The 23,939-nt window shown below is 39.0% G+C and overlaps 3 protein-coding genes and 2 long non-coding RNA genes across 5 annotated transcripts in view; 1 reads left to right on the top strand and 4 right to left on the bottom strand.

Moving 5' to 3' along the window:
* Positions 1 to 6,167, bottom strand: part of LOC111339550 (polycystin-1) — a 29,921-nt gene extending 23,754 nt beyond the window's left edge. The window contains exons 1-8 of the mRNA XM_088735690.1: positions 5,773 to 6,167; positions 4,512 to 5,174; positions 3,549 to 3,695; positions 2,894 to 2,998; positions 1,887 to 2,098; positions 1,653 to 1,794; positions 707 to 1,221; positions 61 to 220 (exon numbers count right to left, since the gene is read on the bottom strand). Of these exons, the coding sequence (XP_088591816.1) occupies positions 61 to 220; positions 707 to 1,221; positions 1,653 to 1,794; positions 1,887 to 2,098; positions 2,894 to 2,998; positions 3,549 to 3,695; positions 4,512 to 5,174; positions 5,773 to 6,151 (2,323 nt within the window). The 5' untranslated portion in view covers positions 6,152 to 6,167. The remainder of the gene's footprint in view (positions 1 to 60; positions 221 to 706; positions 1,222 to 1,652; positions 1,795 to 1,886; positions 2,099 to 2,893; positions 2,999 to 3,548; positions 3,696 to 4,511; positions 5,175 to 5,772) is intronic.
* A 532-nt stretch (positions 6,168 to 6,699) lies between these two features.
* LOC148721973 (uncharacterized) lies at positions 6,700 to 12,103 on the bottom strand. Its single transcript, XM_088735689.1, has 4 exons — positions 11,764 to 12,103; positions 11,643 to 11,673; positions 8,125 to 8,393; positions 6,700 to 7,029 (listed from the first exon to the last, which is right to left on the bottom strand). Exons 1-4 carry the CDS (start codon positions 11,818 to 11,820, stop codon positions 6,739 to 6,741), a joined length of 648 nt encoding a protein of 215 aa, XP_088591815.1. The 5' UTR covers positions 11,821 to 12,103; the 3' UTR covers positions 6,700 to 6,738.
* Positions 12,104 to 13,806: 1,703 nt separating this feature from the next.
* On the bottom strand, positions 13,807 to 16,256 carry LOC148721972 (uncharacterized). Its single transcript, XR_015992664.1, has 2 exons — positions 16,121 to 16,256; positions 13,807 to 14,561 (listed from the first exon to the last, which is right to left on the bottom strand). It is a non-coding gene; the product is annotated as an uncharacterized LOC148721972 (long non-coding RNA).
* LOC148721971 (uncharacterized) lies at positions 16,250 to 19,141 on the top strand. Its single transcript, XR_015992665.1, has 2 exons — positions 16,250 to 16,461; positions 18,784 to 19,141. It is a non-coding gene; the product is annotated as an uncharacterized LOC148721971 (long non-coding RNA).
* An 819-nt stretch (positions 19,142 to 19,960) lies between these two features.
* Positions 19,961 to 22,116, bottom strand: LOC111339558 (major facilitator superfamily domain-containing protein 6). Its single transcript, XM_022946237.2, has one exon. The coding sequence runs from the start codon at positions 21,962 to 21,964 to the stop codon at positions 20,162 to 20,164; it is 1,803 nt and encodes a 600-aa protein (XP_022801972.2). The 5' UTR covers positions 21,965 to 22,116; the 3' UTR covers positions 19,961 to 20,161.
* Positions 22,117 to 23,939: the final 1,823 nt, after the last annotated feature.

The following is a 23,939-nucleotide window of genomic DNA, read 5'->3' as shown; positions in this document are numbered from 1 at the left end:
TGCAGTGATTACTTTCAAGGCGTCTACTGCACGAAAGTAGGCCATGATACTTAATATTACCGTCTAAAGGTGTTGTATATGAGTTTCCACCGGTGAATTGGATATCGAGATGCATGTTGGATCCTTGGTAGACTTTGACAGGACAATGAAACTCTTCATTTGCCTCAACGGCTGGTGGACAGTTGAGTTCAAAATGAGCCGCACGAGAGTGAACGTTCACCTGTAGTGGACCAACATTGAACCAGTCATTGGCCAAGTTTGAATATGAAAACCTTTAGATTAAAAGTTTTATCGAAATCGGGAGATTGGTTGGAAGCTTTAGGCTGACAGATGTGTTTCTGTTACTTAATTGGACGAAAAAAAAAGCAAGAGAAGCGCGGTAAAAAGAAGAATGACCAGGAAAAGATAAGGAAAAGATTTCGCAGCAAAAAAGAAGACGAATGGGAAGAGATGAAAGGAGGAGTTGAAGAATTGGTAGAAGGAAAAATAAAACTGAATGAAGGGAATAAGATAAAAATGAGAGAGGAGTTCAGAAAAGTAGAAAATAGAGGAAAGTAGTAGAGAAGATATGTAAAGGTAGAGCGCATATCTGTGGTTGATTTTACATGATTTTGGATCGCATAGATTGTCTATTGAACCAAGACATTTGTCACCTAATCCTTAAACGGATCAGTACAGAGTTCTTGAATACATCAAGGTGACTTACCGCCCATGAAGTGAACTTCGTTTGAGCTTCTCCATATTCCCCCAGCAGGACGCGGCCATAACCGCTATGTTGGCCATCTGTGTGGTAAATGTAGGACACGGACGTGTTCTGTGTGGTGAACACAACATCCTCGCCAAAATCCAGCGTGTAGGAGGCGCCTGGGTAACTGGAATATGTAGCGGTAATCGTTTCGTACACGAACGTGCTTTCCGGCACTGTCACCTCAAACGAAAAATTGTAATTCCCCAAAGCTTGGTAAACACTGTAAGATTCCCGCCCTCCACAACGCAAGACAATGTTTCCCGTGCACGGCTCGTTGCATTGTGGCTCCCCGACTATGCTGCTCATGTCCAGTGAATCTGAGCACCAGCACTGCTCGCCGTTCCTTAACGCGGAGAATTGGTACCCTACGAGTCCACAGCAAGTGGTGCAGATTTCAGCAGTTAAGGCATCTGATGCATAGTCTCCGCAGGCTTCAAATGTGCCTTTTGTAAGACACCCAACGTAATTTACCGCTGTGTTCCAAGGAAAGAATTAGAACATGTTCTAGAAATTAAAATCGTGGTAATCTCTTTTGAATGAAAAATTAAAGGATGAAGTGCTAATGAGAGCACATCTTTCGTACTTTGTAAACCAATCTCATGATCCCGGCTCACCCCTCAGAAAAAATTTCAGTAAGTTTCCTGGATGAGACATTGCAAATTGTACTGGCATATAATTACTTTTTAACACAATTCTACTCAAGTTAAATGTGCCCCTAGTGACTAACACAGTGTTGTTACCAATTGCCTTCCCATTTGGGAAGTACTTAGCTGAATTCGATGCCCCATTCTGCTGAGAAAATTGATAGCTTATCACTTAATTGCAAGGTTAACTTAAATGCAAAAAAAAAAAAGAAAAAAAAAAACAGTGATGTTCGCAGGTTTCATGCTTGAAGCATACAAACCTGTTGTATTTCCATATACTTCTACTTTCAGTGCTGGCTCGCTATACCAAGACTTGCAGTAAAAACGGATGAATCGGGCACTGAGAGGCGGGTTTATCGTATTTTTCACTATATCTGTAGCATTTGTGTTTCCCGTAAATATCTGTTTTAGGATAAAAAGAGGAAATTAATTGATTTGTACGAGAAAGGTTGGATATTATGGCCAAACAGGAATGTCACACCCATGTGACTTACCTTAATCAAATTACCATTTTTATAAGTTTGCCAAATAGCGCCACCTTTGCTGTGGGACAGAGTGTACGTCTGGCAGTATGAGCTGCCTCCATTTATTAACACACCTTGCGTGCCTACTGCAGAAACCACCTTGACTTGGTTTAAGTCCACCTGAAGCCACTGTTCGCCCGTGATAATTTTTGGCTTCCACGCTCTATCCTCCCATGAGCCATCTACAAATAAAAAGGTGAAAGTAATCAATTTATATTAAAGCCTTTTCAGACCTCAGAGCTAATTTAAGATGAGAATGCTTTTTACCGTTTTAACAAAGAAGACATATTAAATATTCCTGCGTGAAAAACCACATTTGAAAAAAACTGCACAACTGGTACACAACGAGGACATCGTTTTAACGGGAAGTACGAAACTTTATGCTTACCCGACATCCTTCATGTCACAACACGTTATTTCATTTTCATATTTCATCAAGGAGAACTTAACTAAGCTATTTAAAATTTTACGAAGATCCCTCCGCCAAGCATTCCATTCTAACTGTTCACTGTCGGCAAGCTCTACGTAAGCGTTTCGTACCGCGCTCTAAAGGTCGTATTTGAAGGGGCCGATATCAATGATCATAAATTTCCTTGACAGATTTGAATTCAAATTTTCAGCAAAATACTGAACATATACCGCCAAGCTGCACTGTGTTACGTACGATCAACACGACTCGCAAGGCAAGCTATTGTTTTGGACTGAAAACTAACTTGGAATGTTTTTCACAACAATGTGATAACTGCTGCGTTTTTCTTACCAAAATAAGGCAGATTTGCGCAATCCCGATCCAATTGGTAAATCTCGGACTTGCGATCGTACTCGTCTTAAGATCTACAGATTTCTTAAGTCTCAGACCATATTTTCTCCCAAAAGGCGCTATTAACTATCTGTTGGCTCTGATCGATAGTTATTACGTCGATTTAACAGAAAAGAGAAGGAAGAGCGGGATGTAATTGGAAAAACGTGAATCGAACCTAATTGAGATCGCCATATCAGACGACCTCTGGATGAGGAATACCCAGGTATTCTTGATGAAGCTGACATCGGTCCTGAAAATCCTGTACCAACACCAAGCTTAGCTGAAGGAAATTATAAAACATGTGTAAACAAGAATTACTGCCAGATTTATAGGTGAGCCTTTCTAAGCAAGTGACTTGATGAAAAAAAAATCTCCGAGTGATAGCTACAACCAAGTTGGAGATAAAAAATTATAAGGCTCACTTCAAACGTGAACTTAAACTGAGTGAATCAATTTCATGTAGAGTTAAACGTTTGAAACAGTTGAATTCGTCGAGTCCAACTGAATTTCGATCCGCCAACACGTTTTTTTCGTCTTCTTTAGACAGATAGAGCGTTTGAAGATTGACTGGGGTACAAACGTCCGTCTCTTTAGTAATGAACAAATTACAAATCGCTTGATTTAAAATCTCGCTGACCGAAAGATTCGTTTTGCTTCTCTGAATTTGGTTCGACGTTTCACCGAGCGGTCGGTAAAATTTTTACCCGTTTGGGCGAAAAAAATTGCAATTCGTTACTATCAATTAATTTTGTCTCATATGAACTGGGCCTGAGAATTACCCTGTACTTATATTGGGTCGCTGAACATTTCTGTAAACGACGTATACTTACAATTTCCGCTGAGGCCGTCGTGTTGAAAGCAAGTGCTGGCACCGGAATCGTAACAGCAACCGATTGAGATACACTTGGGCTTTGGAATACCACTCCAACCGCAGCTAATACGATCAGATTTCTCAATACTAGCACAGGGCGGATACTCTGTCAAGGAAGAATACATAAAATACTGTTATAATTTCTATCAAAGTAGGTAAAAGTGCGAATGGCTTGAGTGAATTTTACAAGAAATTTCACGCTGATAACTTTAATCACGGGTATTTCTAGTTTTGCAGAAATCAATAAATGAACGCATTAATAAGAAGAAGCTCCTGGTAAAGGAAGAAGAGGGACTGAGGGGGAGGGGGAGAAGGAGACGACGATCAGGAAACAAGCTTAGTGGAGTGGACAAGAAATCAAGATCGCCTTTACAAAGGAGAGGAATCCAGATAAACTGCTCGACGTATCTGAGCCCTACGGCATGAATCGAGCCAGGATTTCTTAAGGCAAGAGATTTCCCATACTCAGCTATATCCTTGATAATTTGGTTTTATCAACTGAGTTGATAATGTGAATAGGCCGCCATAAAGAGTTTCAAAGTTGACGTTTCGAGCGTTATCCCTCCGTCATTCGCTCTGACAAAGGTCTTACCTGGTTTTCCCACCGACGCAGAACCACAGTTTCTTTAGAAACTTACCCCCTATACTCACATATCCTAGATTCTGTGAAACAAAGGAGTCAGAAAACTAGTCATTCCGACGCGCTGAATGTTACAGAAATAAACGAGGCGTGAAGCCTGTTCACCGGGTGGGGTGTCAATCCTTTGAACACAAGGTGTGGTACATTTGTATTTTCAACCCTTATATAGAAGAATGACGAGAAAAGCGGAGAATACGGGCAATTCTCAGCGACAGCATTTATTGCAACGTGCGAGATGTAGTAACACCGTAAGCTAGACGGATTACAATCGAGGTAACCTACCGGCCTGCAATCCAACGCAGTGGAACATTGTCAACATTTCTTGCTTGCTCAAAGGTCTTTTGTATATGACGACTTGGCTGAGACCGCTGTCAGATACCCCGCCCGCGGGACGCTTCCCCGCAAGAAGATGTGTGTGCGTCTCCTCGAGTCTTGACACGGACGAACGAGAGCCCCTAAGCTCGTAGACGCCGTTCACGATGAGAAATGGCGACTCGCCTTTCTTCCAGCTCACAAAAGCATGGTACCAAACTAGGGTAGTTATTCTGAGTTCAACCACGCCTGCTATGTCATTTGAGTAGAATCGGAAAGTCAGTTTGGAAGAGTCCTTGTCGTAGGAAATGAAAAGCCCACGATCAGATGATATCTCGGCGGTGTGAAAGATATCGCTGCTACCAATTACCATCACCCAGAAACCAATAGTAATTCCTGTATTACATACTGCCGCGTCACTGACACAATCTCCAGAAAAGTCACCAAAGTCGATGGTTTTATTTTTAGCACTATTAAGTTTCACGCCGAGGCTTGCCATTCCATGGTATCCAGGACCATTTCCTAGGGATGATTCTTCAACTTTCCCGTGCTTCGAGCCAATCAAGTCATACACAGTACCAGCTACAACTTTGTCCAAGGGCCAGAAATGATCAGCACCTTTGTAGCATTTGACTGAAAAAGAAACAAAAGATAAGTTCTTTTCGGTGGAAACTCCTTCATCTTCATTCTTCAACTTAATGAGCGGAAACTCTAAGTTCAAAGGCGTTATCCACGAAAAATTCAAGTAAAACAGTTTCATCCCTCTGCGATCTCAATTGATAAAATAATTTCGCATCATATCTTTTAATTAAACGGGTCAGGGGAGGAAGGGGACGTTGATCGGCCTACTTCATTAATTATCGTTCAAAGTTGCAACTTTCTCTCCGAGTATGCCTGTGTCATTCACTCGAATAAGTAGGCTTTAAACTTACCATCTTCCTTTACATCATCATTGTGCAAAAGCGTCACATTTAACATGCCAATCCTTGTAGTGTGAAGGAAGTTTGTCCCCATGAACCTACAGTAGTTAAGCGATCTAGCCTGCCACGAGTCTCCTTCAGCTCAGCGACAGAGCATCCGAAGTACTAATCGGAAGGTCGTAGGTTCGACTCCTATCGGGAGCACTCGGAGTTCTTTTTCTCATTCACTAAATAAAATTCATCTCTCCCTTTTTTCAAGTTCTAACATTATTAGTGTGAAATTTTATAAAACATAACATGCCGAGACTCACTCTCTTTGTTGCAAAGAATAATCCCTGTTTCCGATGAGCCATCAGCAGTGAACGACACGTAGCTAATGGAAAAAGGATTTGGGTTATTCCATTGAAGAATAACTTCACTGCCAGACCCCAGGACCAGGTTGCTCGAACGGAAGTCAATCCAGAAGGTCCGCCATTCGCTCGCGTCGAAAGGATGACCTGATATATCTGCGAAATGCTTCGACACTTCTTGTCCACCCTCTGTCGCAAGATAAATGGTGGATTTGGAATTACCGCCAATATCGTAGCGGTATCTAGCAGAGTCTGCTTGTGGCTTTTCGTATAGAGTTATGCTGACTTCTTGGCCAGTCATAACCACAACCGAGATAGTTTTCCCGAACAAGGGATGCATCTCAGACTTCTTTCCAGCTGGAAGTAGCAGTCTGCTGCAAAGCTTATCTGAAAAACAACGTAAAAATATGAAAGATGACAACACTTATATTAGTAGTAATGGAAATTGCAATGTTAAGGACAGTGGTTGTGTAATGGTAATGTTAATCATGGTTGTAACAGCAGGTGGTAAGGGAAATGGAAATAGCAATGGGAATGGCATGACATTGGCGATATCGATGGTAGTGAAAAACGAAAGGACAATCGCTATGGTGATAGTTATACTAAAAGATATTATTTTTGTCAGCATATACATAAATGCCATGTTAGAGTCAATTCCGTTCTCTTTCCAATGTCGAGACTCGTTGAATCGAGAATTTGATCAAATTGGTGTCCGTCGATTGATGTCGGTGATAGGAACTCATGGATTGCAAAGTGTATTGCTTCTCTAATTGTTCCATCAGATAACTGACTACCCTAGACAATCTTTCAAGCGAAATTTGAGTTGACACGTCTCTGGTCGGCCCTCAACACTGATTGCAATGATGATCATGACATGTTCAGTAGTATTCCCCTTATTATCCAGTATATTCTGCGTTGCACCTCACGTTATGGAATGTAAAGAGTCCCAAAATTTTGCACAACAAGACAAGTTTGTATTCTCGCTAACAGCTCACATTTTAAAAAAGAAAAACCAATCAAATTAATCTGAAGACAAAAAAACAAACAAACAAACCAACCTCTGATGCAGTCATTGTGATAAAACTCAACTTCTTTAAACCCTATTTTCCCGGCAGCATACACCGTATCCACTTCGACCTTCACAAAAGAAGTGCTGACATCAGCAAACGTTCGTACGTCCCAGATTGGTGTGGATCCATCTGTTTTGGTGAGGTCCACCTAGGACGGATAACACACAGTGAAAGGATTGTCAATCAAAACACAAAAACTCCACGATTTCTTGAAAACAATTACTCATTATCAAACTTCCTTTCGTCAGTACATTTCGGGCGTTTTTGTTATTAAAATTAGCTTCATCTCGATATCATACCGGTCGTTATTCTTACAGTTAATTACAATTGACAGCTGCATCAACGACTTTTATCGCCAAAATCATGCAAGAAAGGTGTAATTTAAAGCTTGTGGAATGAAGCAATCGGTTTTGGTAGTTTGGTCGTCTTCTTGGCAATTGAAAGTAGAAAACAACAACTGCGCAATCGCAAGTCATCGCACTTAGATATTTTTATTCTTGTGACCTTTCAGAAAAAATCCATCTCAACTGAGTCAAACATGTCAAATAGAGTTATAGCAAACACACTTGATTTCAATATAAGGGGGAAAGTTTTAAAGGAAATTGTGGCGCTGTGTCAGTAGGGGGTATCTCGTTCTGACGAAGAGCTAACGAAAGAAACGTCAACTTTAGAAATCTTTACGGCGGCTAATTTACATTATGAGCTCAGTTGATAAAACTAAATTATCTTAAATTGAATGTTTGTTCATTCACAGGTAAGCACTGTCCTGGCGAATAATCTTGTCTCTTTGCAGATAGTTTTAAGCTAAAATAAAATATCAGAGATTTCATTTGAATAAAATGGCCGGAATGGTACTTTTTGACCAAGTGCGGGAAATTGTCGAGTAGCGTGGTCTGTCCGAAACGTTGCAAACGATTCTGATGAGATTGGGACGATTGAGAGGGTCGGCCGACGAGTAAAATTAATCTATGAAGAAAACATGGGTGGAAGACTTGTAACTTCCGAAGGAAAAGCTTTTGATCTCGAATGGAACGAAACTAGTAGCCTAGCAATACAAATCTTGCGTGTTTTCTACCCAAACTGTTCTGTTTTAAGGAAAACACTAACGCAAGATTCATTGCTCAGAAAAGAAAAAAGATTAAAAAAAAAAAAAAAAAAGAATTCTCACCCTCTTATAAATAAACTTATGTCATTATGAGAAGATCCGACAAAAAACAACATGATCTTCCCCTGATCTACTCACATATGCCTCGGAGCTGTCAGAAAACTCAAGTCGTAGACTTTTAGCAAGATCTGTGAGTTCAACTCTTTGCATCACACGAATGGTATTCAGTAGATACGCTCGAACGAACTGGACTTTGATCCACTGTCCTACTCCACCATTGCTGGTCCAACCATTGACTATGTCTCCGTCTATGGACTGTCCACATTTTGCAAGGTCGTGTGAGGCCGCAGCACACTTTCCACCATTGTTTGCTGCTGCTATGTTGATGTGAGTGCATCGAAGGGAGTCTGAAAAAAAGCACATGAAAATGAGAGGACAAAGATGGACACCTCAGTTATTGGCTGGGATCTGACGACTTAAGACCTTTTAGTTTGATCAGAAAAAGAAGTCTGTTTCCCAAACATTCGCATAGTATCCCAATGTAAATTTCTGCTTAAGAGACACAATTTCCTTCTTTTTCGAAGATGTTTTCCACGACAATTCTAGCTTCCATGCTATTTGACAATATTTGGTTCTCATTCAGAACTCTAGATTGGTATAAACCTTCACAAGGAGGTCTCTGAACACAGAATTTCTTTGAAGAAGACGATCTTACTCGGACCTGCACCTGACAAGGACACATTAAAGAACTATTCACTTTTCTTTACAGTGGCTGAAATCCTCAAAATATACAAAGTTGTATCGTAAACATCCGTGGATTAGAATTTGAAAGAAATGTGAAGAAATATAGGAAGAGATTCGAAAAGGTAGAAATATTGAACACTTTTTTTGCATCCACAAGGGTTGAAAACCTCAAAACACACAAAATTGTATTGGAAACAAATGTGGATTGGCGTGTGAGAGTATTGTGAAGAAATATAGAAAGAGATATGTAAGGGTAGAAATATTGGACACTTTTACTATCAGGTAAATAAGCATGGCTTTGAGGTTCTTAAGAGGAAACGTCACGTTTAAAAAGCGGCAGCGAATGCAATTGGGAGCTTACAGATTAAAACAAGATAGCCACTCATTATAAATAATTAAATTCAGATCCCAGTTTAAACAAGAAAGGAAACTTTGAGAAAAGCTATCCGAATATTCGCATCCGTTTCCATGCAAAGCAGTCGCAAACGACACATGATCATAAACAAAGATAACATTAAATACATTAAAATAATTGATCTGAATGAAGTTTTCTTAAATCTTTTTTAGTTTATAACTTCGCTGACATATTTTGTTGAGTCGTCCTCACAACTACAGATGAAGACTTTCAGCACGCTGACAGTCCATTAAGTAATTTATTTTAAGTGTTCGTGAATCTAGTCTTTGTTTTAGTAGCAGCTAAAATGTTATAGCAACTCAGATTGCAGAATTTTACTAAGTGATATTTTACCCGACTTATGAAAAACTAAAATGAAAATAAATTCTGTATCACGTTAACCTAGCGGATACAAGCCGAAGTCATGAATCTTTTTTTCCGGCATTTGCTGTACAAGGAAAGTGTATTTAGCGGATACTGACCTCTATTTATAGGACGCAAACACTAAATTTGAGCACTTCGTGACCCAAAACCTGTATTAATCCGACGCATCAAGAGATTTTCAAAAGAATTCTTATAAAAATTTATTTCACACCAATTATAATAGAATTCTTATATTTCAGTTTCAAAATCAGTTTATCTATGTCTTACCACAAACTTCAACAGACAAAACGCGACAACTTTGTTTCCAACCTTATTTGCTGTCAAAGTCTTATTATCAATCCGTTATAAGGGAACGCAAACAAGAAGTTACTCAAAACAGTTAAAAAGCCGTTTTTCTCACCGCACAGATCGCTAGTACCCGTGTAAAATAAAGTTTATTAGACAAACACCGAGTATCAGTTAGGCAAACACTGGCGCGGGTCTCCTCAATGTACACTTAATACAAGTTTCACTGTTTAGTAGGAAGAGACAACATAAACCTCCATGCAGTAAATGGTTTGAACCCGGGGGTAACATGTGAAGGTGTAGTCTGATCGTCCGGGTGAGTGTAGTCCTGAGAAGGACTGTTGTCTGTGGCAGTGAGTCACTGCCACCGACAACAGTCCTTCTCAGGACTACACTCACCCGGACGATCAGACTACACCTTCACATAAACCTCCATGTAGAGAAATTTTTGTTTCATATATTGGCCGCAACACAAGACACATAACGATCTGAGATCATGACACTTACAAAGATAGGGAAAAATTACGCTGAGTAATTGACTTTTTTTACGGCTAACTGTTAAAATATGTCAATTTTTACGCATAATTGCTATATGTTGCGGCCGTTTTACGGCTAACGGTTAACCCAAAAGAGAGCCTCTTCTTTCAAATACCGCTCTCTTTGTCTGTAAACAAAGAAAAAATCCTGCGGTAGAATTGATTTGTACAATTAACTGGATTAAGTCGGCTGTAAATGGTAAAAGATCTAAGTTACAGTATTCTCTCCAACACAAAAAATACGAACTAAGAAAACAGAACAGAACATGAAACGGAGCACAAAGCAGAACGCTTGCTGTTCAGTTTCTAAAAACGACCGACGACAAAAAAACTCCTCATAGAGGGATCCCGATTTTTTTCATAACCGAATCTGACTACTTACGACAAACCTGTAAATGTCCTATTGAAAGATATACTCAATATCATTCTAGAACTGTTTCATAATTCATTCTTTAAGAAATCCCTGCGGTTAGTTTAATTTCTTGTAAACTAAATATTTTAGAGGCCGGCAGAATCTTGCGCAATGAATTGTCAGAAATATAGAGTAGGAAATTTATGGTTTAAATGAAATTACCGAAACTCCAGAACCGTATCGTTAAGTTTCATTGCACTGTGCATCGTTAATTAATGGCTCTTAAGATCGCAAAGTAAAGTCAACAACGAGGACGTGTGAAAACAAAAGAACTAATTGGCAGAACAATAGCTCAGCACGTGTGTTTTAAAACTTTATACATTTCTTAGCCGTCCTATGCAAAACAACAGCATGAAATCGTCAAAATTTGCGTCATCTGCGAACGGAAACCGCGACAGCAAAATTATTTTAATTTCCATTTGGAACTCAACGCTTTTTTTATACGTTAGGCTGAAGTTGAAGTGTGGCGCCGTATGAGACGGTAAACGCATGCAGCCATTTTCGAAATTCTAATTAAAAATAGAAATTCATTTTATAATCGACGTCTTCCCTGTGGTTGCCGTCCTGACTGATTAAGGTCCCTATTGTTCGATTTATGGAACTTAATTAGTCCGGTGATGATCCTCTTTTATCGCTTGTGGTAAAAAAGTGGAAAAAATTCTTCTTAGCAGACATTGAATTTAATCAACTAGAATTAAAATCAAAATGAAAAAGTAATATTTCAAAGGCCATGAACACAATCATTAGGCAAAATCACGAAGGGAAGTTCTTACGATTCAAAAGTCCGAGCGTGCTGTGTTTGAAAAACCTTTTAACACTCCAGCACCTCTGCTTCAAACATACCTCAATTGTAAATATGGAAAATCAATGAACTTAAATAGTATGGGAATCACACGCTTACTTGGTACGGTGTAGCTTGCCTCAGCCCAGGTCTGGAAAGAAGGAATAGAATACTTATTTTCACAAGAAAACTAACATTATAACGGGAGGACTTCGTTGGTCATTACGAAGGTGATACTTACCAGACAAATTAAGACGATAAAAACTGCGCTCCGGTGGAAACCTAAAATGTTTTTCATCTTATATTATGCGTACGTTTTCGTATTTCCATTCAGTTCATTCGTAGTTTCGTTAAAAAAAATAAACCCAAAACACTGCCAGAACCAAATGAAACTACACCGTTCTCCAAAATTCTATTTTTGGCACAGGCAGACTGTTCTGAAAGCTAATCCAACGAACAAAACAACAGAAGAGCAGAAGAGCTTTCGTGTCTTGAAAAACTTGATGGCACTGTTAGTTCCACTGATTACTTGCAGTCTGTCAAATGGGTCTTGACGAAGTTGAAACAACAGAAACACTGAGTAGTTCTTGATCAAATGCAGTTTGGTAAACAAATTAGCTGGGTGCCTACGGACAATGTATAACACCTGCACTTACAAACATCTAATTCCCAGAGATTCGAAAACGTCTAATTATGTTAATCACTTACGGCCTTTAAAAATCGTCTTGACTGAGGCTTAATGAACATTAGGGAAGGGAAACTTTTAAGGAAGATTTTGAAGCTTCTATCGAAGCAGCATCATGTCACATCGATAATGTCGAGAGATGAACCATCAAACTTTAAGTCGTTTGGTTGAATTGCTATCATTCAAGCACAATGGTGTGTTCACTGCAACAATTCTTTCGCACCTCCGCAAAATTAGCTGCTTTGTTTGATCAACAGAAGTAAGAATTCATCTACCAGGGGCGAAAAAAAAGCCCTACAATAGGTCTGAGACGATGACTCTATGTTCTCGATTATCTTGGAATAGGAAGCGTACGCTTAAGTAAAAAAGAAATCGTACGGGTTTGACATTTATTTACTACGACTTCCTGGAAATCTCGCATAATGATTAAGCGCGCAGAATCAAAACTATATCTGGACGAAATTAGCTTCAAAGTCATAACGTGACTGAGGAATTAAAATTTGACTGACAATCGACTTAGAAAATTTAATAAGATGAAAAATTACATTCCTCATGGAAATCTTCAGTTGAGCCCCACCCTCCTTGCCAACAAAAAAGTAACAACTATTCTTTTTTTCGCTATAAAGGCCGGTCTCATTACTTTAAAACTTTGAACTTCTGTTATGATTGAGGCCCATTCATATTTCACGACCCGTTTTTCACTTGAAGTAAACCTCAAAAGAACTTTGACAGTTCTCTTGGGTTTTGGTACTCCATCTCTGGATTTCAACCGGGCATTTTTTCATAGCTTTTGAGGATGACTTAACTTGGTGTCAAAAGCATCCAACTGGTGATCATGAGAACAGGCAAAGGAGCCAACAGCCTCTCTTTCGCCGATTTCTTTCTTCCTGGTGATTTCCTTAAACTGCGCGATCGAACTCCTGAAGCAATAAACTTAGTTTTTAAAATAGTTTCCTCTTTGATAAAGGTTCACTGTTTGACATTAAGAGAAGTAAGAAAAAACAATCCTATCGAGGTTTAGATTAAAAAAAATCAAATGCATTCGAACTTATTCATTACCGCAAAAAGAAAGCATGATCTAAATGATGGTAAAAACTATGTTAAGTTCAGCTCAGACTACTTCGGGTAAGGCCCTAATCCGGTCTAAATTGAAGTTGTAGGAGGGGATGGAGGGGCGGGGCCATGACTAAGCGCCTCAATCAGATTCTATCTCAGGCTTGCACTGGAATATCCACCGGGCGCGTCTTGATCTAAATAAAGAATAACTTGGCGTAATGAGCTTAATTGAAAATGAATACCGTCTGAAAATTCTTAAATGAACGGAATGGCTTTGATCGTGATAGATAAGCTTTCAATTTAGAAAAAATGAAAATGCCTTCATAGAAGTTTATACCACTGGAACCGGATTTAATCATACGCTTGATATGTGACGTTTTTGCTCCCGAGAATAAGAAGGCGTTGTAAAAAAGAATTTAGAGCTCAAAGACCCAAGGATTAAGAGTTCGTGCCCAGTCTGGGTAGAAAGACCATTTTGAATATATTAATGTGAGGAAATTAGACCGAAGAATCTCGAAGAGAAAACAATAGCAACTTCAAAACTAAATGCGCACGAGTTACCTTTACTATCGTTACACCCTTTAAGTGAAATACCAGTAAAGTGTACAATTACATGTCACAGATGCCGCTTTAGAGGGGAAAATCGTAGACAATAAGGGTTATACATTAGAAGCTCGTATTGTTGCCGTCATTATTAACTCGGTAAACGAAACTTGAAATCACCTGTTTTTAAAGGCGGGGGCGTCTTGTGGAATTTTTTCTTTCATGTTCGCACAATTTACCCTGCTGGGGGAATGCCGGCGTGCATGTATCGACTCTGCCCCAGTCTCTTATCGATCGGAGAGTTCCCTTGATTTGCGCGATCACCAGCATGCTCGTGCAGAATCTTCGAGAATTCAAACGTTACCTCATTTCTGATATATATACATTTTTTTCAGCATGCAACAATTCAAGAAGAAAGGAATTCCCTCTTATTGGTTCCATTTGGATCAACCAGCATGAAGGACGTGTCACCCAAAATATTAAATGAAAGGCCCGATGCTAAGCAGGAGTTCAATGGCTGCGAAACGAACTTTGTCTGTTCCGTGGGGAGACGTGTAGCCCGCGAACAGTTGCTCACTGATATCGCTTCAGCAAGTATGAGGCCTTGAGAAACTCGAGCCGGAGAAAGGCCTGCAGTGTTAGTATTACGGCCAGACTCCAGGGGAACTTCTCCTCGACTCGTCTCCAATTTTCCCTCAGACGGAGACAGTTGCACCTCCTTCAGCGGCGAAAATTAATGAGGGTGTGCTCGCAGGCTAGAAGTTGGGTTTAGAATAAAACGCTATTATGGAGTTTCCAGATATTGAACAATCCTACCTAATTGACGTCAAAATACGAAAGCTGCAAAAATTTCAGCCTTGGATAACCAGCAACCCAACAGTCTGAGGTCAATTGTGCGGGAGGTCGAGGGTTCGAGCCCCGGCCGGACCAACACTCAGGGTCTTAAAATAATTGAGAAGAATTTGCTACCTTTCTATAACATCAAGAAATGGTTAGATATTCTAGTCTTCTCGGATAGGGACGAATAAATGGAGGTCCCGTCTCCTGCAGGGTTGGGGTTGGAGACGTTAATTTCCCGCACACGAGATTACTGTGTGATGGATGTCCTCCCCTGGGGTGGGATGGGTGGGAGGGTGGACTAGCACGAATGCTTCCTATGTTCCTTTCTAGTCCTTCCCCACTGCAAAACTTAATGCAGTGAAAATGGACTAAATTAAGTTAAATTACCTAAAACTCAAACGCGCGTGAGTGCGCGAAATTCGAGACGCACGCTACATGGCAAGAATCTTCGCCTTTAACCCTTTTCTAGCAAGCCACGCATATATGGGTGTCATAACACCAACTACTGTTGTTATTTGTTTCTTGTTGAAATTAAGAGAAAACATTATGTAAGTCTGTACATTGCAAGGCTGTTTGATGCGACACCTATTGCAGCCTAAAACAGCCACAATGATTCCCGATTTCCATTGTAGTGAACCGTTCATATAACAACAAATCCCAAAAATCCAGCATTCTGCTCCAAGAGCAACACTGAAAAAGTGTCGATCTTTTAAGATCAAAACTTGCTCAAGAAATCAAAAGTTTGCATTCAAAACACACCTCAGGGCCAGATCTTGCTGTTTGGCTGGAAAATGCCTTCTCACTTTATCCGCTAGCCCTTGTTCTTCCTTTTGACGAAAGCTAGTGTCGCAAACACAACCTTTGCCTCGTTTATGCCCGAAAAGAGTTCTGTGAAATTCCAGCACAACTCGAGAGGGCAACACCTCACATTTCCATTTTAACAAATTATTAGCATCGTGTCGGGCCACCCAGTCCTACCAGCAAAACATCACATTGATCGAGACTTTTGCCACCCAAACTGGCCCAAAAAGCCTTGGTAGGTCCTGGTAGCCATCCACAGATGGGCCAGAGACACGACTTCACTTGTGGACTCGCCAAGCTTGCAGAGGGGGGCTTTGGGATTTTCGGTTTTGCAGCTTAGACTGTTGTTTGGATCGGTTTTTCGGTATTTGAGCTAAAAAGGTTCGGTTTTGATGTTCAGAGTGGTTTGCGGATTTTACGTGTTTTTGCATTCGGTTTTCACGAAAACTCTGATGCGGTTTTCGGGTTTTCCTTTTTGACCCCTTTAGAGGCGTAAATGTAGCGGTTTTGTCAGGTTTGCATGCGGTTTTCGGTTTTGCTGCCTTTTTTCGTCGGTTTTTCGGTTTTTTGAGGTTTTTTCCTCCGGTTTTGCGGTTTCCCAGAGAGGCCCCAATGCCCCCCTCCTTGCATGAAAGTATTTTGGCGGTCCAGTCTACATGAAACTACCTCTCACCTCTGTTTTCTTTCAGAGGCTTGCCTCTACCCACATTCCAGCTTAATGATGCTGTCCTGAGGGCTTCTGTAAAGGGAAAATGGCTCGAAAAACACTTATAAACGCGAAAAAACGAATCGATTTGAACGCAGCCAAACACGAGCGGGTGATCTAGGTCACGTGATCCTAAAGTCTGAACCCACGGTGTCTCAAAACCGCAAATACTGTAAGGGTTACTTCATATAACGAAAACCAAAGTGAGCTTAAGTTTTGTAAGGTTTTTGCCGGTTGGAAAAGGGTTAAGTTGTGATCTTTTTACACAGCACAACTTTGTTATTGGCCGACCTGACCTTTATAAAAAGGTATTTGAATAATTCTACAGACCATTGTCCACTCCGTCAATCTTAAATGAATGGATGTTTGGAAATTGTATCCAAAGCTCAGAGAGCCAGGTTGGAGTGTCTCGGCTGCGAAGTATGCGAGGTCGATCAAGTGCTTTGCTTAGCTCGATCGAAGTAGAAAAATCCGAAAAAAATATAAGATTAAAAAAATATATATACAAAGCAGCAATTTTGTGTGTGTCCCACCTAATAGTTGTAAGTCTCTTACTTAAAAAGACGCTTTCATCATGTAGAATTGCATATACTTTTGGTCATTGATTTATTTCATGTAGCACAAAGAAAATTTATCGGAGTAAAAATAGTTTGTAGCCTTCCCCCAAAAATGACGCATCGAAGCAACTCAATGCAAAGAGGCACGATGATCACTGAACACATTGCTTCGTAACAACGAGCTACACGTGGGGGGTAGGAGCAGGGATAGGAGCTAGCTGTTGTGGAGGGGTGGGTGGGAGGTCTAATATTGTCCATAAAATACTCGTTTTATAGCTGTTAAATTGAAGAAGTCCAGGGTTTGACTTAATTTGCTTTCTTCATTTTATCCATAACATGCCATTAATATTGTGTGTCTGTGAACCTATTGTTATTTTTCATATCCTTAATTACTGAAAAATAATAATAGGTTTCAGTCCTTACTCAGAAACCTGATTTTGGATTATCCATTTAAGTCACAGCCAAGAATTAACATATCCCATCTGTCTATTTACAGTTAATAGAGTGACAGTGATATAAAAGCTCTGATTGGTTGATGTTTATTGAACAAGCTGTCATTTCTTGAAAAAACTAATACTTTCTTAGAAGCTACAATTAAGCTTGTTGTTTTCTTGATATCTGATAACATGTGCTCAGATATCTAAGCAGTATTATACTAAAGTAACTGTGCAGTTAATCCCACTAGGTTGGTGCATAGCCATTGGCCCTATCCAAGTCTTATGACTTGCCTGCTGAACAAATTGTTCAATCCTAAAGGGAAGAATAATATGTAAACTGCTTGCACCCAGTCTAGGCTACTCAGTTATCAATGTCTAAATTCATGTTAGTAGAGATTAAAAATTAATGTTTGTCTTTTGAGTTAATTATGGATTTAATCGTTCTTATCGATATTATTAACTTGATTCAAGTTCTTCATTTAATTTTTCATTTTATGATTGTAAACCTTGTTGCAACTTGAAGTACATTTATCTTTACCAGGGCAGTTCATTGACAAAGAAAATTTGATGAAGAAATGTTTAAAAGAAGCTTTGAACATTATACATACTCAGTCAATCTTAAGTGTTACAGTACATGATTTTTTATTCCTAGTTTGCTAGTGTTCTACAATTTAGACTTCTACAATAGGCACTAAGAGAATTTATGGCCGCATGTTTTGGAACAGTTAGTAGTGATACAGATAATAAAAATACAGAGTCATGTTAAAAGCAAAGAGGTGGATAAAAAGTGAGAGACATATACATGTTGTTTGTCTTTCCAAGTTCATCTCTGATCCTATAACCCTTAAGAGTCACTGGCATCTAATTTCCCCTTACAATCATAGTTACAACATCACCTCTGAAGTACACATCAAGGTCATGAGACTAAAGGAAATGATCGCCAAGTAAAAATTATCTTGATTGTCAAACAAATTCTCCTTGTCAAAACCTTGGGAAATGTATAGAGAACAGTATGGAGAATATACATACTGATGATAAGGTGTAAAGGGTGAAGTACAACCACAGTCAAGAACTAAGGATGCTTCAAAGAAATAACACCTTTGCCATGGCAATAATATTTTTACTAAACTCAGAGAGGCTGACTGTAACATTTTTTTCAATAACTGGCCTTTGATTCAAAAGATTATCTAAGATCATATTACATTTTTATTTTCAAGGCAAAACTGGTGTGAATATATATATTCCCCAAGTATTTGTCTATAAATTTCAATTCAGAGTGGTTCATACACTGAGGTGGTATTACTAAATGGGTAAGGCAAGGTAATGGTTAAAAGAGTGGCACAAGATGACCATATCAGTGGCTGGTTGATGGTATGATTTCAATGTGTTGAGTTTTTTTTAACTTTAAGCAGTATGAATAATGGGGAAAAGAACTTTTTCCCCAAAATTTCCAAAGGTAAATGACTGGACTCCATGCACCTATATTAACCCCTAAGAGTAACAAAAACCTCTTGGTTCTCCTTATTATTAAATACCAGCCCTCAATCAATGTCACATTAATGTCACAAGAATAAACGAAATCATCACAAATTAACTAAAAGTAGCCATTGATTCTTAAACAAATTCTCCTTTTCAGCATTTCAGGAAATGTATGGAAAACATTACGGAGAGTATCCATACCGATGTTTAAGTGCGTAAAAGGTCAAATTGTGAGTCATTTGGATTGCAAAGGCATGGATCAAGTGATATTCCTGCAGCAACGATCATGAATTCTTTTTTGATATGTGGCATTACTAGCAGTTTACATGGTTCCAAAGACGATTTATAACATAACCAAAGTAAAGCGCGTGCTCTGATTGGTCAATTTAGCGTCTCCCATTTGCCCATGGGTGTACGCTGCTGACGTGAGCAAATGCAAAGACTATTTTCCGCGCGCGCTTGTTTTTTCTGGTCACGTAAGATTTGTTAAATAAAAGGGAACTCTTTAGCTACAATGTATCAATGTTATGTTATAAAACAAATGGTAAACACCACACCGTACACTATTGAGTTATGGATGCACTTGGGAGGTTGCTAAGCACTCAAGAAGCTAGAGTCACTCTCGGCTATCGCCTCGAGCGACTCTTACACTTCTTTCGTGCTTAGCAACCTCCCGCGTGCATCCATAACTCAATAGTGCACGCTGTGGTGTTTACCATTTGTTAAATGGTCTATAATTCAACCAAGGACAATATAAATAATAGCGAACTTGATTTCGACCAACTTTATCAGTCAGACTCAGTGTCCAATTTTGAAGGTTTTTTCGTGTAGAAACTCTTTTTTTTGCAAGGCTGTTTGTTATCATTTTCAGCCTTTTTGTAATTAGTCACTGTTACATAAGTAATGCAAGTATTGTTCTCTCAATAAATATTGTAGGAAGAATTAACGTGTTTTTTGCTATGAAAACTTTTTTTATGAAAAATTTGGTAAAAAATCGAGGTGCGTTTTATACATGGGTGCATATTATATACAGGTAAATACATAATCCCTTAATTTCCAATTTGAACATTTCAAGATAACATGGGTTACAAACTTGAAAAGAAATATTTCATGTACTTTCCAGTTTGTGTATGTCCTTATAACTGCCAATACATCATCCAACAAAGAGGTGATTAAGAGGTGATGGGAATAACTAGCCTTGTCAGTGAGAGAGTACCATCTTGATAGTACAAAAAAATTATCTCAACCATTCAACATGCAATTGAATATCAGCCAAATAGGAGATTTAAAATTGCATATTAGAAGTCAAAGGTTTAAAAAAATGAGAGACAAAGTACCAGCAAATAATTTAATTGTACCATGTTTCTTTACATTAGATTCCAGGTGAGTGGGTAGAAATACAGCATCCATAGACGAAAAGTTATTTCTCTTAAAATTATAATATTTTATATGGAGGAAAGTATTTTCAAATTCATAACTTCTCAAAAAAAGACAATGACTGTTGCATATTTATGAACTCTGGTCATCTTAACTAATTATCTTGTGAAATGAGTTTCTTCTTGTCCTTCCTCCTCTGCAGCCTGTAGAGCTTCCATTAACCAGTCTGCCTGAAATGGCACATCACCTCTTTCTCCATTCAAACTAATCTGTTGATATTCCATAACTTTTCCCCCACTCCTGTCTCCATCAGGTAGTACAAGAATACACTGAAGCATGGCAAAAATCAGTGCATATACACCACACACTCCTGCTGCACAGCGAAAAATAATTACAGGGCCATAAATTTGATACAAGAGTGCCACAGCCACACCACCAATTCCCATACCCAAACCATGGTATACTGTGGAGAAAATGATTTTGAGTGTCTTTTCTGTTCCCTGAAAGGCCACTGTAGCTGCATATGATGAACAAGCCATATGAACTGTTGTATATGAAAGACCATGAAGAAGTTCTATGGGAATAATAAGCCAGGGGTTTTTAAAGTACGAAAAATAAAGAAAGCGGCCTCCATAGCAGAAGAGAGAAACAAATATTACCCAGTGATGACCAAAGCAGCGAATTAAGTGTGTAGATATGTACTGCGTTGGAATTTCGGAGAATGCACTTGCTACTAAAATTATACCCATAACAACAATTGATGCTCCAATGTCCTGTAGGTACCACATCATAAAGTTGTACATCAGAGACTCTGCTATGCCCAGTACTAGCAACACAGCAAGGAAGCATATCATGTTTACATCGCAGCAGAGATACCCACAGGTCCTTGCAAATCTTAGAACCAGGATTGACTTTTGCTCTTGTTCCTTCAAGAGTGCAGCTAAAGCAAAGGATACAGTTCCAAAGATTGCAAAAATGTAAAAATGTAAGTAGAAACTGTTTATCAGGCCAAAATCACATCGATAATAGCCTATGACCATAATAAGTACCCCACCTCCAAGAACTGTTCCTAAAGATGTCCAGAAATTGTAAGCGAAGCGAGTAATTTTGTTTTGTCGGTTTAGGTCAAAAAACAAACTTCCATTGATTGCTTTCATAGAGGACATAAAAAGTTCACTTAAAAGTACTAAAATGAATAGAACGTTAAAAGTGTAATCCATTCTAAACCCGTAGAGGCCATACCATTCGCTTTGCACTTGATAATTTAAGTAGTCGGTTTGGCTTTTGTTATGTGTGCCTGCTGAATTATTAACTTGGGGTGCCAGAGGCGGTAGGCCCGGAAGGCTTAAAATATTTCCATTGTTTGTAGAGTCACTTCGTTTAATTTTCCGCAATCCAATGTCAAATCGTTTGTTTATCGTTGACGTATTGTCATTTAACGGCGTAAAATTTCCCATTGCAGCTAGCCGCTGATTTGGAAATAATGTGGCGAGTGAATCATTGATGGCACCTGTTGTAGATATTCCTGATGACTTCTTTGTTGAAGCGTTTAGGTGATTCATGTCGGATCCATTGACTCTTGAAATGCTGTGATTAAGTTCTAAATTCTCGCAGTTATAAGCCCGGAAGTTTGTTGTGGATACCGGCGTGCTTATTAGTCCAAGGGAAATATTGGAAATCACTGAGGCTAAGAGTAAGACAAGAAAAAGAAACTTTCTCTTATTTGTCTTTTCGGCGATAATCCGTAGCAAAGGGGAGGCCCAGAAAGATACCAAATGTCTCGCACTTCCCAGCACACCATTTTGAAGAGCTGTTAATCCAATAAAACGATAAAACATCGGCAAAAACGGCAGAAGATTCGCTTCACCAGCCGACAGAAACAAGTTGATCAACTTCGCGGGTAGCACCGAACGGTTGATCAGAGACGGCTTCTTTTTCCTTTGAAATCCTTGGAGTTCCATATCAGATGCTTTACTAACGACTATAAGGCTATTTACAGCGATCACTTTGTGATTTACAGTCAGTGAAATTTTGCTGTGTTTAATCAGCTGATCGAAGGGGACTTTTGAAACGTGTACTCCGGCGTTGATGTTTTCATTTGAATTTTATGAAACGTGACTCGGTTCCAGTCTTAGGCGATCACCTTTTTAAAATACGCTCGCAATGAGTGCTCAAACGGAACAATGAAATTTAAGTTTTTTTTTAATGAAAGCCGGATAAATGCTCCTTAGTATCTCAAAGAAATACATCTGCAAATGCAATTCTGGAAAAATAAATATTTTTTTACAATTTTTCGAAGGGAAGTTCTTAACTTGATAAGAATGGTTTCTAGGGTAACTGTGCATCCTCGCAAACACTCATAACATTACCAGCCACATTAACTATGCCAGCTATTAGAAAACAGAAGACACATCAGCTAATCCAGCATGCAGGAGGCACGCTTATCTTATATTAGACAAGTGTAATAAGGCCTGGCCTACAAACGAATTGTCCATAACACTAAACATTCGCGGGCAAAATCGGCAGTTTTCTTTGCCCCAACCTTGCAGCGGACTTTAACATTTCCTTTGATCAAGCAATTACCACAGCTTCGACTTCTATTTGAATTTCAATAACGCACTTTTTATTCTGTTCCAGAAGTAAATTGTGTTTTCAAAGATTAATGCGATATGGCGCAACCATAACCAAACTCAATCAAGCAGGTACCTTATGGTTTGAGTTTTGCGCCCACCCCCTTGAATTAATTTGCAATAAATGAGGTCTTGCTTTAAATTCGGGTGAAAACATTTTCATTAGCAATCACAAATAACGGATAGATAACAGCTTGAGACACGTTTCAGACGATACAAAAGTGCTCTATTAATGTTGCGCGAAGAAAGTGGGTAGAACTCTTTAATTGATCAAACGCAAGATACGCACGTGCAATTTTATCGCCTGGCTTGCATGGAAGGTCTAGTGGAGTTACCGTCGAAAACACTTTCAACTGAGTAGTGCAAAAGAAAAGCTAGGTGCAATGAGCTGTCGTCCTTTCTTAGATAATCAGTTTTATCAAGAACTGTTGCAGCTTCTAAAACCTGCTGGTACTTGAACACTTCATAAGACCTTCCGTGCTTCTCGTTCAAGGCGATGGCCAAAATACGGAACACAGAAATTATACGTATATAAGAAAAGAAAAATCCTAGTGAAAATTGTAGAAGCAGCTTAAAATCAATAACGATGACTGGTTCATGTTGTTTAGGTGGGGCGGAAACATTCTGATAACGGCTGATTAGTTGAGTGAGGTAGCGCCAAGCGAGCTGAAAATTGTCCTTCAGTAGTATGACTTTCCAGAAACTTTCATTGTTTATTTTTTGGTTGGTCTTTTATTAAAAAGAACTCATTAGAAAAAGAAAATTCAAAACAGGTTTCTAAATTCTTTTTAAAACTTAAAAAGTCAAAAGAAACATTTTAACTGCCTTTCCAATAACTGGACAACTGTATGAGTTTTGAGCTATAATATTGGTCGTTGGAGACATTCTCAGAATTTACACTCAACTCAGAGAAGATCTTAGACTGAGTATTTATGATTACATGTTGTGTTTTACTAAAAAAGCGTGGTATGAGTTTGACAACTAAACCAACCTTCATTTCTTGGCGCTCGCAAAGCTAACTTATTCATGTAGAATAAATTTATTAACTCGTCAAAAGCCGTGTTTTAATTTGAACACGTAAAGGGGTGCTTTGAATAGTAGGTAAGCCAAAATTAAAGTGATTTTTACACCTAAGTCTTTCCTCGGGGGTCTCTCGTGTCGCCAGATGTACGAAATGAATTTAGACGTTAAATAATTAATTTCAGCTCTCATAAATCAGCGACACGTTCAGGTGATTTAAGATTAGTCTTGATCCAAGAGTTACTGCTTTTAACTTTGAGACAAGATGGAACTTAGTTAATGGTGT

The sequence above is a fragment of the Stylophora pistillata genome, chromosome 10, assembly GCF_964205215.1.
Source record: "Stylophora pistillata chromosome 10, jaStyPist1.2, whole genome shotgun sequence".
Lineage (NCBI taxonomy): Eukaryota > Metazoa > Cnidaria > Anthozoa > Scleractinia > Pocilloporidae > Stylophora > Stylophora pistillata.
This window is presented reverse-complemented; position numbering and strand designations above follow the sequence as displayed.

Bases quoted from the DNA above. Each gene is read 5' to 3' on its own strand.
- LOC148721973 (XM_088735689.1), bottom strand. From the start codon at position 11,820: ATGAAAAACATTTTAGGTTTCCACCGGAGCGCAGTTTTTATCGTCTTA. The intron at 8,394-11,642 runs GTAAGCGTGTGA...GCTTTTTTTCAG, and splicing joins GGCAAGCTACACCGTACCAA to ACTCCCTTCGATGCACTCAC. The intron at 7,030-8,124 runs GTGAGTAGATCA...TATCCGTCCTAG, and splicing joins CTGACAGCTCCGAGGCATAT to GTGGACCTCACCAAAACAGA.
- LOC111339558 (XM_022946237.2), bottom strand. From the start codon at position 21,964: ATGGAACTCCAAGGATTTCAAAGGAAAAAGAAGCCGTCTCTGATCAAC.